The sequence below is a fragment of the Hippopotamus amphibius genome, chromosome 13, assembly GCF_030028045.1.
Source record: "Hippopotamus amphibius kiboko isolate mHipAmp2 chromosome 13, mHipAmp2.hap2, whole genome shotgun sequence".
In the NCBI taxonomy this organism is placed as follows: domain Eukaryota; kingdom Metazoa; phylum Chordata; class Mammalia; order Artiodactyla; family Hippopotamidae; genus Hippopotamus; species Hippopotamus amphibius.
The window spans coordinates 26,904,324-26,920,046 of record NC_080198.1 but is presented as its reverse complement, the minus strand read 5'-3'; the positions used below and the strand labels follow the sequence as shown (position 1 = coordinate 26,920,046).

The following is a 15,723-nucleotide window of genomic DNA, read 5'->3' as shown; positions in this document are numbered from 1 at the left end:
ACCAGGGCTCCAGAAAAATACACATTTTGTGGCTCTGTTAAAAAAGCAGCTGCCTTTTGACTTCACACCATGAAACCCCCAAACCAAAGCAAAATAGAAAATAACAGGTGTTGGTGAGGTTGTGGGGAAATGTGGACCCTTGTGCCCTGTTGGTGGGAATGTAAACTGGTGTAGCCCCTTGGGAAACAGTATGGAGGTTCCCCCCAAAATTAAACATAGCGTTCCCAGATGATCCAGCAATCCCACTTACGGGTATTTACGCAGAAGAATTGAAAGCGGAGTCTTGAAGAGATACGTGTACACTCATGTTCATAGCAGCATCATTTGTAGTAGCCAAGGGGTGGAAACAACCCAAATGACCGATGAATAGATTGACGAAATGTGGTATACACCTACAGTGGAACATTATTCAGCCTTAAAATGGGAGGAAATAGTGTCGTATGCTACAACACGGATGAACCTTGAGGACATTATGCTTAGTGAAATAAGCCAGTCCCAAAAAGACAAGTGTGTGTGTGTGTGTGTGTGTGTGTGTGTGTGAGATTCCATTTATATGAGGTACCTGGAGTAGTCAAGTCATAGAGACAGAAAGTAGGATGGTGGTTGCCAGGGGCTGGGGTGGGGGTGATGGGGAATTGCTGTTTAATAGGTACAGAGTTGCGGTTTTGCGGATGGAAAACAGATTCTGAAAAGCCATTGCACAACAGTGTGATATCCGTAACCCTACTGAACTGTACTCTTTGAGATGGTTAAGACGGTAAGTTTTATGTGTGTTTTGCCATAATTTTTTTTTTCAGAACAGCGCCGTCATTCACGCTGTGGGTGGTGTTGAAGGAGTGGCACTGTCAGAGCAAATGCAGTCCCGTTGTGTGCCACTGACCCCAGCTATAGATTTCTGAGTGTGCGGGTTGTCCTGCTCGTAATCTTTCTTGAAAAGTGAAAGAATCCTAATTTCCCCAACTCCTGAGAGTGGCCTCTCAGGTCCAAGCTTATTTTAGTCTTGACCACGCCGGGGTTCTTGTCCTGAAGTGGAAGTTGAGCCCTCGCTGTGGGGTAGGAAGCATTTCAGATGGGTCCATCTGATGTCTCAGTGCCTGTAGCATTTATAGTACATTGTACTCCGTTTTTATTTGCTTCTACTGGGATGAGAGCCAAGCCAGTAAAAGGCAAACAGCATTAATTCAGTGATGACATATGCCACTGAAAACTGTTTTTCTTTTTTTTTTTTTTTTTTTAATTTTTTTTTTGAAAAAGCAGAATGGAGGCACTTGACTCAGATTCTGGTGGATGCTGAAATAAAAGCTGAGAGGAGGAAGGGCTGTGAGGAGGTCACTGACCCTACCCCCCTCCCACAAATGCCCAGAGAGGGTTAGGGATTAGACAGCACTTTGCTCTAAGTTTTCACTGGAAGACATTTCTGAAACTGGCGTGTTCTCTGAGTCCCGGCCCTGCCTGGCCTCCCATCTGACCCTCCTAGCAGCCCCTCATCTGCACATGACATCCAGGTGGGGGAGAGGGGGGTGTAAGTTGATACCCCCTTTCCATTTTTATTCTCTTACACACACAGATCAGCAAGATGCAGCCCTGGAAAGAGTATGAAAAAGGTCCAGGTTCACAGAGGAGAATGGCCCACATTGTATATAGATGGAGGAACTGTCTGATTCATTTCTAACTGGTTGAAAAATAAACTCTCTTTGAAAATAAATATGGAATTGGGAAAGCTGCCTGGTACAGAAACAGCCTCTTCTCTTGAGCCGAGTTAGTGATTTCAGAATCCTGGTCAGGAGTTTTAGTAAACCATGATTTTTGCTTTTGATGATAAGGCCTTTGTAAAAGCCCCAGGTGTGCGTGTTGTTCTGCTGATTCTTTGGGTCAGAGTGCTGTCCTGCAGACAGAAAGTAGACTGGCCCGAGGGAGCTGGCAGCAGGAGTCAGGGGTGAAGAAAGCAGGTCTGGTGTGTGACATTAGGGAGCAGTGAGGACTGTGGCAAACTAGTGAGCCATGGCCTGTCTTTGAGAGTGTGCTGCTTGGTTCCAGCTGATGTTTGCCATGTGGAGATTCAGACCTCTGTTGCCAGCCAGTGTTGAACATTTCTGGGAGAAGATTCCATTTTCTTTCATTTTTATTTTGATTTTTTTGGTGAACTCTATTGTTTATTAAATCTTGGCAGCTAACACAATTTAATTAATAATTCCCAGGGGAAGAGTGCCAAGCCAGACACACCTGTGGGCTGCCAGTTCACACAACCCACGGCAGACAAGAATCGAAGGGCTGGTCCTGCTGGCAGAACCAAACCAGCTGGACAAATCAGAGATGAAGGCGAGAAAGAGCTGCATCAACCCAGAGGTCCTGCCCTTGTCCTGGTGTCAGGATTCGGGCATCACGGAGAGAGGCAAACCTTCCAGGAACTGGGTAGCCAGGCTCTGCTGGACCTCTCAGGAGGCAGCTGGGTTACAAGCGAAGCTCTGAATAAAAATGAGCTGCTCCTAACAGTTGGGAGCATCTAATTTTATCACACTGTCAGCGCTGTTGCTTGGTTCTACTGAAAGGAAGAACGAACGTTCTCTAGACGCGGGCACTGTGCTTCATGTTTTGAGGGGTCAGGGCCGGCTTTGTGAGGATGCAGCCCATGCAGTCACACAGCCCTGTGCTCAGAAGGCCCTGTGTTTGCCTTCATGTTCTGCTGTTGCCTCTTGAAATTCTTTAATAATTTCTGAACAAGGGGCCCCATGATTTCACTTTGCATCTGGTACAATCTGCTTTGCACAGATTATCTCATTTAATCCTTCTAAGTCCCCTGAGAGGTGAGCATTATCATCTGTTACCCTTTGATAGAAGCGCGTCCAGAGGCTCAGAGACAGGCAGTCACTTACCCAAAGTCACACAGCTAGAAAGGCCTCAATCAGAATTTGTAATCCTAAAGGGCAGGATCTTGGTTTCTCTGAACAGTTGATAGTATGTTCTAGTCTCTGGGGGCCTTGACATGGGGAAGATTTCAGGAGACTGAAAGCAGAGGAAGGAGAGAGTGTATACCCAGCTCAGGCGGCTTCTTATGTGTTCCTAGTAGTTTCTTGTAGTTCACTGTCTGAGCATCCTTTCTCCTTGGAGGGCCTGCTGGGCCGCAGGTTGAGTCAGGCAGCAGGACAAGCATTTCTCCTGAAGGATGGCAAGAAGCATGGTGCAGTCGTGTCTCAGGGCAGACTTTGAGGTTCTGGCTCTTCATTGGCAGTCTGCTCACAGGCAGTTCCCGCTGCTGATGCCCACAGAACCCATCTGAGGTTCTGCGTGGTTGCCACGCGTGCCCTCCTATATTATAGGGGGATTCAGCGTCAGCAAACACCCGATGAGCACTCAGCATCTGCCTGGCGCTGTGCTAGGGTACTGAAGCGCGAGAGGATGCTGGTGGCCATGATGATAATTAGCGATGCTGCGGGTGGTGGGTGGGGATGACCCTCATCACAGGTGATGATGTTCTCCGGGTGCTTATGGTTGCCAGGCAACGTGCTAAGTGTTTTCTTGCATTAACTTGTGGGATGCGCACACCACCCACAATGTGGCAAGCAGTATTATGCCTTCCATTTACAGATGAGGGAACGGAGGCCCAGCAAGGTTAAGTAACTTGCCCAGAGTTGTGGAGTCTAGTAGGAGACAGAGCTTTATTATGGTCTGTATACAGAGAAAATCAGCCCTGCTTTGGGGGACCTTACAGTAAGTAATAAACGAGCACTTGTAGTTGAGTGCGACGTTTGCAGTAAGAGAAGTGCGTGATGACGTCCAGCCACCGTGGCGAGAATGAGAATATTCACTTAGCGTTTGCTCAAGCCCGGGCACACTTTTAAGCGTTCTGCGTGCATCTTGAGTTTTCCCACCACCTCGGTGAAGTAGGTCCTTGTATCCCATTGTATGGCTGAAGGACTCCAGGCCCAAAGTGATTCGTTGCTGGTGAGAGGGCCCTTAGGAAGTGGCAGAGCCAGGATTTGAACCTGTGATCTTTGCCCTGCAGCGAGCGCACGCTGAGGGTTTGGGGAGGCTTCACAGCGAAGGTAGCAGCTGAACCACACGTGAGGGGTCAGGAGCTGCTGGGGGCCAGATGGGAGCGGCGTTCCTGGCCGTGAGGTCAGCAGGGACAGGGGCAGAGGGGGTGGGACCGTGGCCCGGCGAGGTCACTGGGTGGTGACGGGGGGGGGGGGGCAGCAGGAGATGATGGGGTAGGGGAGGCCCACTCACGGAGGGCCTTGCTGTCCCCGAGGCAGTGCGGGACTCCTCGGGAGAGTGGCAGGAGGGATGCCACGTGACTGTGGCCAGGGAGTGAAATCCCAGGCTCCTGGCACCGTGAAGACAACGCAGTACCGTGAATTGTAACACGCACTCAGCTTTTTCATGCCCACATGGAAATCCAGCGACACGGCTGTTCTTGTCTGGCCTTTATGTGAAGCACCCAGGCAGACCCAGCTGCCTGTCATTAGTCCAGGCCGAGATTAAACGGCTGTCAGAATAATTTCCTTAGGCCTCTCCCACGGCAAGTGGTTGTCAGCCTGGGTACTCCTCCAGAGAAACCGCCATTCGGGGGCCGTCCCGAGAAGGATTTCAGGTGTGTTCACTCCTCCATCCCTTCCCCCTCACCCCCCCCCCCCCAAAAAAATGCTCACACAAGCACCATGACATATTAGAAAGAGAAATGGCTCCGTCGTGAAACCCGAGGGACGGTTTTGGCCAAGGTTCCTTTTCAGTGATTGAGGATGAGAAGGCTTTGCCTTCTGCCTCCTCCCCACACCTGCCTGCTGTGTGGCAGCCCAGGCAGGAAACCTTTTCTGTAAGGAGGTGAGGAAGGAAGGAAGACCCTGGGTAGGCAAGGGCTTCCCGGGGTGGAAACGGAGTTCCTCGGATGTGTGGCCTGTGACGTAAGCCCTCCTGCCAGATTTTCCATTCACGGGGCCATCCCAGGCGTCGGGGTTCCCCACCGCCAGCCTGGTTATTCCCTGGCTGGGTGCCCCCTGCTGCAGCCCTGAGAAACTATGCTTGTTTGTAAATCTGGTTCTTCCCTGCATGTATATCTACACACTCTAACCCACCTAACTCACACCATGCGTCAGCTACATAATCAAAATCCCATAAGTTCCTAATCAAAATCCCTGCTTTATCGAAAAATACAAGAACAATTGGAAAAAGTGTGACCTGGGACCAGAGCTTTGCCATTAAAGCGTTACGCCGAGGAAGAGATGTCACAGCTGAAGCTTGTCTGCCTCGGCTTACAATCTTTCCGTGATTTCCACTGCAGGCCTTGGGGCCTAAAACAGGTTCCCTTAATTCAGCCTACAAACCGTGGCCGATGTGGCCTCTGACTCTCCGTCTTGGTCCCCCTCCCCCTTGTCCTCATACCCCCACCGTTTCAGCGCACCCTCTCCGGAACACATCTGCCCTTGCCCTTGGCCTGGCTAACTCCCCTTCATCCTTCAGCTCCCACCTGAAGGTCAGGAAGCCCCTCCAGGATCCCTGCCCCACAGACTTCTTGTTGCTGTCTGACGTTCTGCTCCATCCCCATCCCCAAGCACCGCGCCTGGCACAGAGTCGGGGCTCGGCGAATAGCTGCCTAATGAAAAGTTGTGGAGCACGGGATCGCGAGAAATGGGCCGGCACAGTTAGGAGGGCACTTCATAAACCGCTGATTGCCCTGCGGTGGTTTCTCATCAGGGTGGCACCTCACTTGCCTGCCGCTGTCTTTTCACCTGTGAGCTGGGCATAAATCTAGCCCCACCTGTGCATGAAACAAAGGAGGGGGGGTCGAGGTCCACTGTGTTCGAGGAGACCCAGTAAAAACCCTGTAAGTCCATGTCTTCACTCCAGGTCTTGCCTCTTTAACAGTCTGCTCCCTGGGCCAATTATTTCTTTCCTGCTCAGCCCACCTCCTTTCTCTTGGAAACCCAGCCTGATTAGCCCTGCATGTAGTCCATCCAGCGGAGGGATGCTCAGGGCTGGCTGAATGCTGGCCTCATTTTTGCAGAGCAGGAGGAATCCTTGCTGAGCACAAGTCAGCCTGCAGCCAGCTGTGCATGTTTCCGTGGGCTCCTCCCTGCAGTCGCAGTGAACCTTGGCTTTCTCGCCACGTGCCTCTCGTGACCATCTCTGTGCACCTGGGCTCGTCCCACCTGAGCTTCATTGGGGCTACCTGGAGATTTCCAGGCCTTGACCCCACAGTTCAAGAGACTGCATTCTCACCTGAGGCTGCTGGGCACTTGGGAAGATACTCGGGGCCTGAGAGAGACAGAAGGAGGAGCTGCTGGGGTAAGAGGCGTTGCTTGACCAAAGAGAACCCTGGACCGTTTCACAAGCTTCCCCTGTTAACCCCTGAACTGGCTGCTGTTGAGAGGCTGATATGTGCTCGGAGCAGAGTGAGGCATGGCTCCCTGTCTGAGAGTTTTTAAAAGGATGGGGTGAAGACGCAGGTGGGAAATGAGATCAAAGGAAAAGTGTCTGAACCATATTTGAGAAAAAACAGGATCTCTGGGGATCTGGGTGGTGGGAACTGGTGCACAGAGGAGTCAGGGTGCTCCTGCTGGGATGTGCTGTTGTTCAGACTTTGGTTGAGATTCTGGGGTGGGAGCACCATTGCCCGAGCTCGAGTCCTGCACCCACCTATGGCCGGGAGACAGGGCGGGGTGGGGGGGTGCGTGGCCACACTTGGATAATTGTTCCACCAGGACTGTCTGTTAGGAAGAGGTGCTTTCCCAAAGCAGAATTGGGTGCAGTTACTAGAGGAAGGGGTTACGGATGCTAAGCAGATGGAAAAATACAAACCCATTGTAGTCACAGCCGGTTGTCTTAGTAAAATCCACAGTTCCCTCCATCCCTCCTGCCCTGGCAGACCTGCAAGGCTCCCCCACCTCTTTCCTCAGGTACGTTTTGTGCTACATTCAGACTTGGGCACATTTCTTCAGTGTACCCAAAAGCCACTCAGGGTCAGTAATGTTCTTGGAGCGAGGCCGGGGTCTCTGTCTTCTGGGCAGCTGTTTTTAAAAACACCTTGAACTCCTATCTGCAAATCCATCCCACTGGCAATTACAGGGTGCAGCCTGCAGAGAAGTTCCCGTTTGGCTTGGGACTCCGTGGGAAATGGTGCGGGCTGCAGGTTGCCCCTCGTCACCGGGCAGCCCAGTTCGGAAACCACCCAAAACTGGAGCAGAATTCTCCATCCCCCTCTGACTCCCCAGCTCCCCCGCTCGGCTAGCCTCCGTCCTCTAACTGGCACGGTTTCTCTTTGCAGCAGAAAAGAACACCTCTGGAATGATCAGCCGCCCTTCCCCCAGGAGGATGGAGTGGATCATCCCTCTGATTGTGGTATCAGCCTTGACCTTCGTGTGCCTCATCCTTCTCGTTGCTGTGCTAGTTTACTGGAGGTGAGTCAGCCAGGCAGCACCGACAGCGCGGGTGTGGGGACCGGGCTCTGCTGTCAGCACGCGGCCTGGGGGGGGTGGGGCCAGCCCAAGACGAGGGGAAGCCCACAGCCTCTTCATTCAGAAAGGGAAGGTAGCGGGAGTGTTTCTGGTGTCGCCAGAGACCCACTTGATCTGCAAGAAGCCGGTGGGATAGAGACACTATTGAGGTGAAGGCACTCCATGAGCTTCTAGGATTTAGCGCCAGAGAGGCTTTTGCTTGGGAATCAGGGAGCTCCGGGTTCAAATCCCAGCCCTGCTACTTGCTGGCTACAAATCCCACTTCCACGTTGAGCTTTAGTTTCTAAGCCTGCAGAATGAGTTAATAAGTTTCACAGCCCTTCCAGCTTCCCTCAGACCGTGCTTCACTGTGTTGTATCCACATAATAGCTCCTCTTGACCTGAAAATTTTTTTCATAGCCCTTTGCTGAAAATTCGGTGATAGGAAAACATTTATCCTGTGGCATTTAATACACGTAAGGTAGAGATGGGTGATGGCGAGTCATTCTTTTGGTAACATCATCCTTGAACTGGTTCTCACCGCTTCCCATGGGAAGCGTGCTTGCAGCGTCTATTTAAAAGTTGTGTTTTTTCAGCTACACTCTCAGCTAGTTTAACTGAGTGAGACAGGCTGGTCCACGTGGTTGGCTTGGCAGCCTTCGCCTCTCAGACTGATGTAGGAAGCTTCTGCCCTTTAACAAGCTTCATCCGTGATGAGCAGGTGTCCTATTTCCCTCCCTTCCTCCCTTCTTTCCATCCATTCAATGAATCTTGAACCCCTGTTGTGTGCCAGACACTCTCCTCTCATGGAGCTTACATCTTAGGGTTGGGGGGAGACAGGCAATAAATAAAGCAAACAAGATGGTGTTAAGTGTATAATGGAGAAAACTAAATCTGGAAAGCAGAGGAGGGATGCTGAGGCTTAGGGGTGAGTGGTCAGAGTGGTTCAGGGAGGCCTATCTGGCGAGTGGTATTTGCCCAAAGACCTAAAGGAGGAAGGAGTCCAGTGGGCCCCATCTGGCACATGTTGCAAACAGAGTCGGGGTGGGGGAAGCATGTGCAAAGCCCCTGAGGCAGGAATATGCTTGCCATGTTCCAGGAATAGCCAGCAGGTGTGGCTGGAGCAGTGACTGGGGGAGAGTGGTAGGAGGAGGTATCAGGAAGAAACAGGATGGAAGGGACGTGGGTCATATGTAGCTTTGTAAGTACATTGGGCCGTTGCAAACACGTTGCCTTTGACCCTAAGAGAAGTAGTGTTTGGTAGAGAAGGGTTGTGATCTAACTTCAGGATTACTTGGCTGTGTTGCAAAGACCACTGAAGAGGAGTGGGGGCAGAAGCAGAGAGACCAGCGGGGAGACTCCTGAACTGGTCCCAGGAGGAGCGATGGTGGCTCAGATGAGGGCAGCAGTGCAGGTTGCGGAATCGCTTGGAGATAGATCTTCTGAAGGTGGGATCACTAGAATCTGCTGACAGGTTGACCTGTGTGACTGGGTCTGTCCTCAGTTGGAAAGAAGAAGGGAAGAAGGAAGCATTCATTCATCTGAGGCTTCCGCTAACTATAACCCTGGTAGTGCTTACAGACCAGCTAGATGATGAGTTACGTTGTGTTTCAGGGTGAGCCTAGGAACGCTAGACTCACCGCCATGTCATCCTTTTTTCAGGACAAGGCGGTTTGCACACAAATATTTGTCTGGTGCCCATCGGTAAGTGGGAGGCTGCGTAACATGGGCTGAACCACGTAGGGGTAACAGAAGGTCTGCCTGCCCTTCTCTTGGCTGTTTGGTGCTGTGTGGTTTTAGTTGCAGACTCTTCCCACGAAGGAGCAACTGCCCCTGGCTGGGTACCTGGCTTAGCTGGGGAACGCTAGCAACCCCAGTGTGAAAAAGTTCCTGTTCCAAATAGTTCTAGCAAAAACTTCAGTGCTGTTTCTGGTTGGCCTGCCTTGGTTCTCTGCCTACCTGAGAACAGATCAATCACTCCGACCAAGGAATACCATGGACATTTGGCCAAGCAGACATGTTGACGGCAAGCTACTTATAGGAAGAGGCTGTGTAATGTCGTAAAGAGAACTTTTAAAATCCTTCCATTCAAGATGCATTTTCCTGTTAGAAACTCACACTGTTTATATTCTTGACAAACTCAGTGAGTCTGAATTGAAAATGTGTATTGAATAATATATTATTATTTCATGTTTAAAATATATTTATAATGTTTTATACATATCATACACACACGTTTATATTCAAAGCTTGCTTTAAAGTAACCAGAGCTTTAAACCTCGTCCAGTAGAAGCTACCTATGAGTTTTTACCAGACTCGTAAGGCCAGTACACAAAAGTGAGCGTGAAGGAGAAAATTCTTACAGAGCAAGCAAAGTAAAATTGAATTAGCATCAGGACAGATGAGTTTGCTAAGCATGAGAACAGCCTAGAGGGGACAAGGGCGTTTTTTCTGCCCAGCTTTTTTTTCTTTATTATTAATGTGAAAGAGGGACACATTGGGGAGTGCGTATAGAATATGGGTAAATGCAGAAGAGATGGGTGTTTCCCTTTGGTGATGCCGTTCTGAGGCTAGAACAACAGTGCTCCTCTCCCGCCTTCTGAGGCACAGTGAGAGTGGATGACTGGCAGTCTGACTTCACATAAGTAGAACACTGAGGCAGATCAGAACCTTCTGGAGCATTTCCTCAGGTGGCAGGCCTGACGCTGGGGGTTCACACCAGCTCCCCATGGCGGCAGTCCCTACAACCAAGGACTGAGCCTTCACAGCTATTGCTCCGGTTTCTGTATGTTCACCGCAGCTTCACGGGTGCGTGAAACCGAAGGAAATGAAAGCCACAGACTCTGAATTGTTTCTCCACTAGGGTCCCTTGTACAGTGTTTGTGTTTGTTCATGTTCACAGCGTCCTTTTAAGCACCAGGTGCTGTGCTGAGCCCTTGCCGGGCCCATCTCCTGTGAGTCTTCCAACAGTTTTGTATGGTAGAGACGGTCAGCATCCCCATATTAAAAGTGAGGGACCAGGAGCTCAGGGCGGCCAAGTGACTCATCCAGGGTCCTGCAGTAAGTGGTGGACCCTGGTTTTGCAAACAAGATGTCTTCAGTCTAGAACTCATAAGCTTATCTAACCACTAAGATTCAGGCCCGGTTCTGTGCTCAGTCCTGTGTAGGCTGAGCGTGGTGGACGTTCAGCGGAGGGGTGGGGCCTGTGGTGCCAGCGCCTGACGGTTAGACCCACCGGCTTTCTTTGTCCACCGAAGGGAAAGGGAACCAGCATTTGTTGACGTGCGTGCCGTGGGCTCTGCATGTGCCCTCTTCTCCTCCACTGCTGGTCAGAACCATTTCTGTAGCACCTGATGGAAACCTCTTTCAAACTGCCTTAAGCACAAGAAAGAAAGATCTGCTTGATTCGTGGCGTTGGATGTTCAGGGGCATCGAGCCCGGGTGTTTTCAGGAGACAGAACCAGGAAAACAGGGTGCCAGCGTGTTTTGTGAGCCTCTGTCTCTCGCCCTCTGTCTCGGGGATCTGCACTCTTCCTCTCTGGATGGTCTTTTCTCTTGGGAAGGCCCTCTGACTGTTTCTGCGTGGTGGCCTCTGGCCCATGTTGGACTTACATCCCCCCGTCTGGCAGAAAGGGAATTTCTCTCCTCCAGCAGTGCCAATTAAGTCCCAAGATGGCATGTCTTAGGACTGACTTGGGGCATTTGTCCATGCCTAGAGCCCTCTGGCAGCCAGAGGGATGAAGACTTGTCAGCCCTGGGCCTTATGTTTAACTCTGGAACCCAGAAAGGAGGTCATTGCCCTCAAAACCACATGCATTGAAGGTGGACAAGAGGTGGTCCCCACAGGACCGTCAAGACCCAGGGGGCCACTGGAGGCAGGTGCCAGGCAGACAGGAGCAGGCAGTGTCCCCTCCAAAAGCTGGGAAATTGGAATCGAGGAGGGGAGGGATTTCCACGAAGAAAAGAGAATTCAGACGTGGATGGCGGGGGAGATGCACTTGTAAATAGCCGGGAAGAAACAGGGCGGGCCCGTGAGCTCCGTGCTGCCAGCCTCTGGGGGTTCTCACGAGGACTCCGGTGTCACACGTGCGGATGCTAGGCCCTGGAAAAACAGGGGCCGCTTTCAATCAAATCTTCTCAACTGCAGGATTGTTGGAGCGTGCATGCAGGAGTTCAGAAGGTTCAGTTGAGGGGTCTGCAATTTAAGAAATAATAAAGTGGTGTTATTGGATTTGAGCCGAGGAGTTCATTCAGATTTTTCCATGACATCTTACAGAAAAGCCCGAACAAACTTTTTGGCCAACCCAATCCTGTTAGGTGGGCATTGCACCCCCTTGCAGCTCCTGGGAGTTCCTGCCACACACTGTGCCGGGCCTGGTGATTCGGGGCCGAGGTCCCTTCCCTCGAGGCCCTCACCGTCCTCTGGGAGAGGCAGACAGGTAGACAGACCAGAATGTGGAGAGTGCATGGAGAGGAGTGAGCCCAAGCTGCTATGACGGCACGTAGGCAGGCCTTGGAACAGGCCTGGGGAGCGGGCTGGGGTCAGGGAAAACTCTATGGAGGATCTGATGCCTGATCTGGGACTTGAAGGACAGCAGCCCAAAGCCCGTGAAGAGGGTGTTGTCCCGGACATGTCGTCATATTGTAGAACTGCACACGTTTCCCAGTTATATGTCCACTGCTTAACACGTTGCTTGAAAATAACTTTTGGAATCTCCTTCTAGAATTCCTTCTTTTGCATGATCTCAGTTGTGCAAAGTATTTATCCTAGAAATAGCTGAAAGTTAACTGTTTGGAGCTAAATATAGTACAAATGTGGATGAACCTACTGAGCAAAACCACTTTGGGCCAAAAAAGGGAAGGGCAGCGGTAAAGCTAATGAAATTGGTTTGGGTGATGCTTTTAATGGGCTAGGAGGCAATTCCAGAGGAGCTCACCCCGAAGTAAATACAGATGTGACCCCACCCAGGGCCCCCCGTTCCTCCCAAAACAACATTGAAGTGGGGTGGTCACCCTCATTAACTCAGCATAGGTGGTACTGGAGTCAGCTGCTTGAGCTGCTGCAGGAGACCCTCCCCCCCCCCCCAACACCCAGGGACCTAACCTCACGAAGTTGATTTCTCACCGTGTGAAGTCTGAGGGGGTTGGGCAGCCCTCTTCCACCTGTGGTCGAGAAAAAATTGATAGAAAAATCGACGAGGCCTCTAGCTTTCAACTGCACATCCCGGAAGTGTAGTCTGTCACTCCCGTTTGCTCCCCATTGGCCAGAGATGGTCACACAGCCTCAAGGACACAAGATAAGTTGGGGAGACACTGGTGTTCATGCAGCACAGCCAGAAGTATCCTTACATTTTGGCATTATTGGGTTAAGAGCATGTTTCCTGGAAGGGACACCTTTGGAGGCCAGTTAGTCTTGTTATGTCACATTTAGCCAAAACTAGAAAATACAGGTCAAGACCTCGTATATTTTTGGTCCACTGATAGATATACAGAGATCCATTGAGGGCCATTTGAGCAGTATTTTTACAGGCAGCAACACGGGTTTGGGGGAGAAATTTATTTTGAAATGTGGTTGGCTGAGATGTTACAGGTAGTTCTCTCTCGAAGGCTCCTTGCAGAGGTCTGCCTTGAGAAGTAGGAAAATCCGTAACAACGTGGAAATTGCTGTGAAGCTAGGAAGAAACATGCAGAGCGTTTTGGGTCAAGCGTCAGTGTGGGAGGACAGCTAATAGAGATAAAAGCAAGGAAAATCAGCAGACACTTACCACTTGCCTCCTTTTGTACACGGTGCCCTGTGAGTGCCTTTGAAATTGTGTAACCCGTATCAACATGCAGGAGTGCAGAGCTGGAATCGTTTCTGCTGAAAGGAGGGAAAAGAAGTCAATTCAGTACGTTTTGAAGCGTGCCATTTTGGCCTTGTTCCGCAAGTTGTTAACAAAATGCATCTTTTGAATTACTACGGTCAGGACATAGGGCCAAGAGCTCTGGCCCCCAGTCTTACCAAGACGAGCCATCTATATGGCACTAATAGGCTAACGTTCCTGGAGGAAAAAAAAAAAAAAAAGCAGCACAGCTGCTACCACTCAGAAAGAAGAGGAAATTTTGAAGTAGGTTTCTTTGCCAATTGCATCATGTGAGGTCAGTGCTGGGGAAAGAGCTGTATACAGGGTGTCCAGTCCGTGTGCTGGGCATGTGACTCGTTTATATATTAACTTGTTGCTTAGATTAGCTTAGCAACTGTGAGCAAGGCATCCGTGTCCACTTAGAATGGTCAGTATTTAAAGATATTTTTCATCCTTTTTTTTCTGTAATCTTGAAAGAAACCTTTGAAGGTACCTCCTCTCTCTCTGATAAGCAGATAGCCCTCCGCTGATGTGGCTTCGTATGTCTTGAGGCCTAAACAGCCAGGAGGCTTTTATTGAGTATTGATCGTAATACACATGTGCTAAGTGGATTGCATTCTCGCTTAACATTCAAATCCTAGCAATTATTACATCCATTTTGCAGATCAAAAAACTGAGGCTTGGTAAAATCACAGGTCACAGTGTTAATCTTTGGTGGACCCTGGATTTGACCCCAGCCCATCTGAGTTCGTTGCGCAGCATGTTAATCATTACATGATATGAGGAATAGCTTGTCTGGAGGCGTTTACTTCCTTCCACAGCCTGTTTTCATGGGACATGTTGTGTGTGGAAAAGATCCTATAGTTTGGATTTGCCAGAATCACAAAGGAGAAAACTTGAGGACCAACTATATATATATTTTCAAGTATTTTAGAAGCCGAATAGATTTTGATGTTGAATAACATCACCTATGCGTTCTGTTCTTAGTCCCAGCTAATCAATGCTGTCTGTCGTACCTTGATGATAAATTGCGCATCTTATTGACCATAATTCTAGCTTGGGAAAGAACTTTCCAGAAGTATAAAACAGCTTTACTTCTCAGATTCAGATAGGGCTGAGCTAACTACACAGACTCCGGGTCAGAAAACTGGAAACTTGAAGTGGAAATGCTAACCTAAGTCAGGTTTGTTAACCTTTGATGTGAGAAGGATTTCACTTTCTGATCTGAGAAATTCACCTCCCCCTGCAACATGTGACTGAGACGTCTGTAAATTCTGTGGTTAATCAGTCAACACCAATTTAGCTTCGTAGGCAGACAGAAAAAGGTCTCTGTTTTCCTCTCACCTTTAGACCTTCAGAAACGTTGCCCTCTGTTAAGAACGCCGTTCATGAAAGCAAGTGCATTGTGTTGACAGTGCAGGTTTCCTCTTTCCTGGACGTTTGGGGGAGACTAATAAACAGGAAGGTACGCAAGCCACAAATGTGGGCTTCAAGTTTGCAGAACGGAGGCTCCGGCAAACACACAGATGTGGGTGAGGTCCAGTGTGGGCAGGTGCTAGCACCTTTCTTGCTGGAGGAATGGCTGACCACGTGTGCCCCGTGGCACTCAGATCCCTCCTGAATTCCACAGTAGCAGCTGTGACCCTCAGAGCTGCCGTGAGCCAGGCACACGCTCCTCACCGCCCATCTGCTCTAGCAGCGAGCACTTCCAAGCATGCTCTCTGGTGACTGGATTTGGTTTAGACGTTTGCCCCCGCTCCTCCCCGGGAAAGTCACAAAGGAGATGGTGCAGCAGCAGCGATCCCTCCCACGCACGTGACTGTGAACAGATATCAAGGGGGAAACATTGTCCATCACAACAGCCAATAATGGTGAATTAACACAAAGCAAAGATTACATGACTTAATCCTCATGGCCTTGGGTGGTGGCCGAGGTGGTGGGGACGGTGTTCCCTGCTTCCCAAGGGAGGAGACACTGTCCAGAAGGGCAATGGACTTGCCCAAGATCACAAACTAATGTGTTTGGGAAGTAGAGTTGACCTTTGAGCAGCGCTTTTTGAACTTCGGGGATCAACTTATAGTCAGATTTTTTCAGTGGTCAGCACTACAGTACTGTATGATCTGGGTTTGGTTGAATCCACAGAATCACAGATGGGGAGGAACTGCAGGCCAACTACAGTATACGCAGAGTTTTAACGGTGCAAAAGGTCAACACCCTAACCCCCATGTTGCTCAAGCGTCAGCTGTACTCACACCTAGGGCTTTGTTTCTTTTTGTTGACCTAAGACCCTTTACAGCCGGCTCCTGTATATTCCTTCCTTCGTTTGTTCCTTCAAAGACATTTCTTAAGCATCTAGTTTGTGTTGGACACTGGAGATGCAGCAAGGAGATGGAGTTCCTGTCTCAAGAAATGTGTAGGTCAACAGAGAAGATGAGCAGGTAAACAAAGGT

The 15,723-nt window shown here is 50.0% G+C and overlaps 1 protein-coding gene across 4 annotated transcripts in view; it reads left to right on the top strand.

The window, feature by feature from the left end:
• PTPRG (protein tyrosine phosphatase receptor type G) overlaps positions 1 to 15,723 on the top strand; it is a 690,680-nt gene that overhangs the window by 603,617 nt on the left and 71,340 nt on the right. For 3 of the 4 annotated variants that reach the window (XM_057705085.1, XM_057705083.1, XM_057705086.1), the window contains exon 13: positions 7,262 to 7,394. In XM_057705085.1, coding sequence (XP_057561068.1) covers positions 7,262 to 7,394 — 133 coding nt within the window. The remainder of the gene's footprint in view (positions 1 to 7,261; positions 7,395 to 15,723) is intronic. The other variant, XM_057705084.1, reaches the window with a different exon arrangement.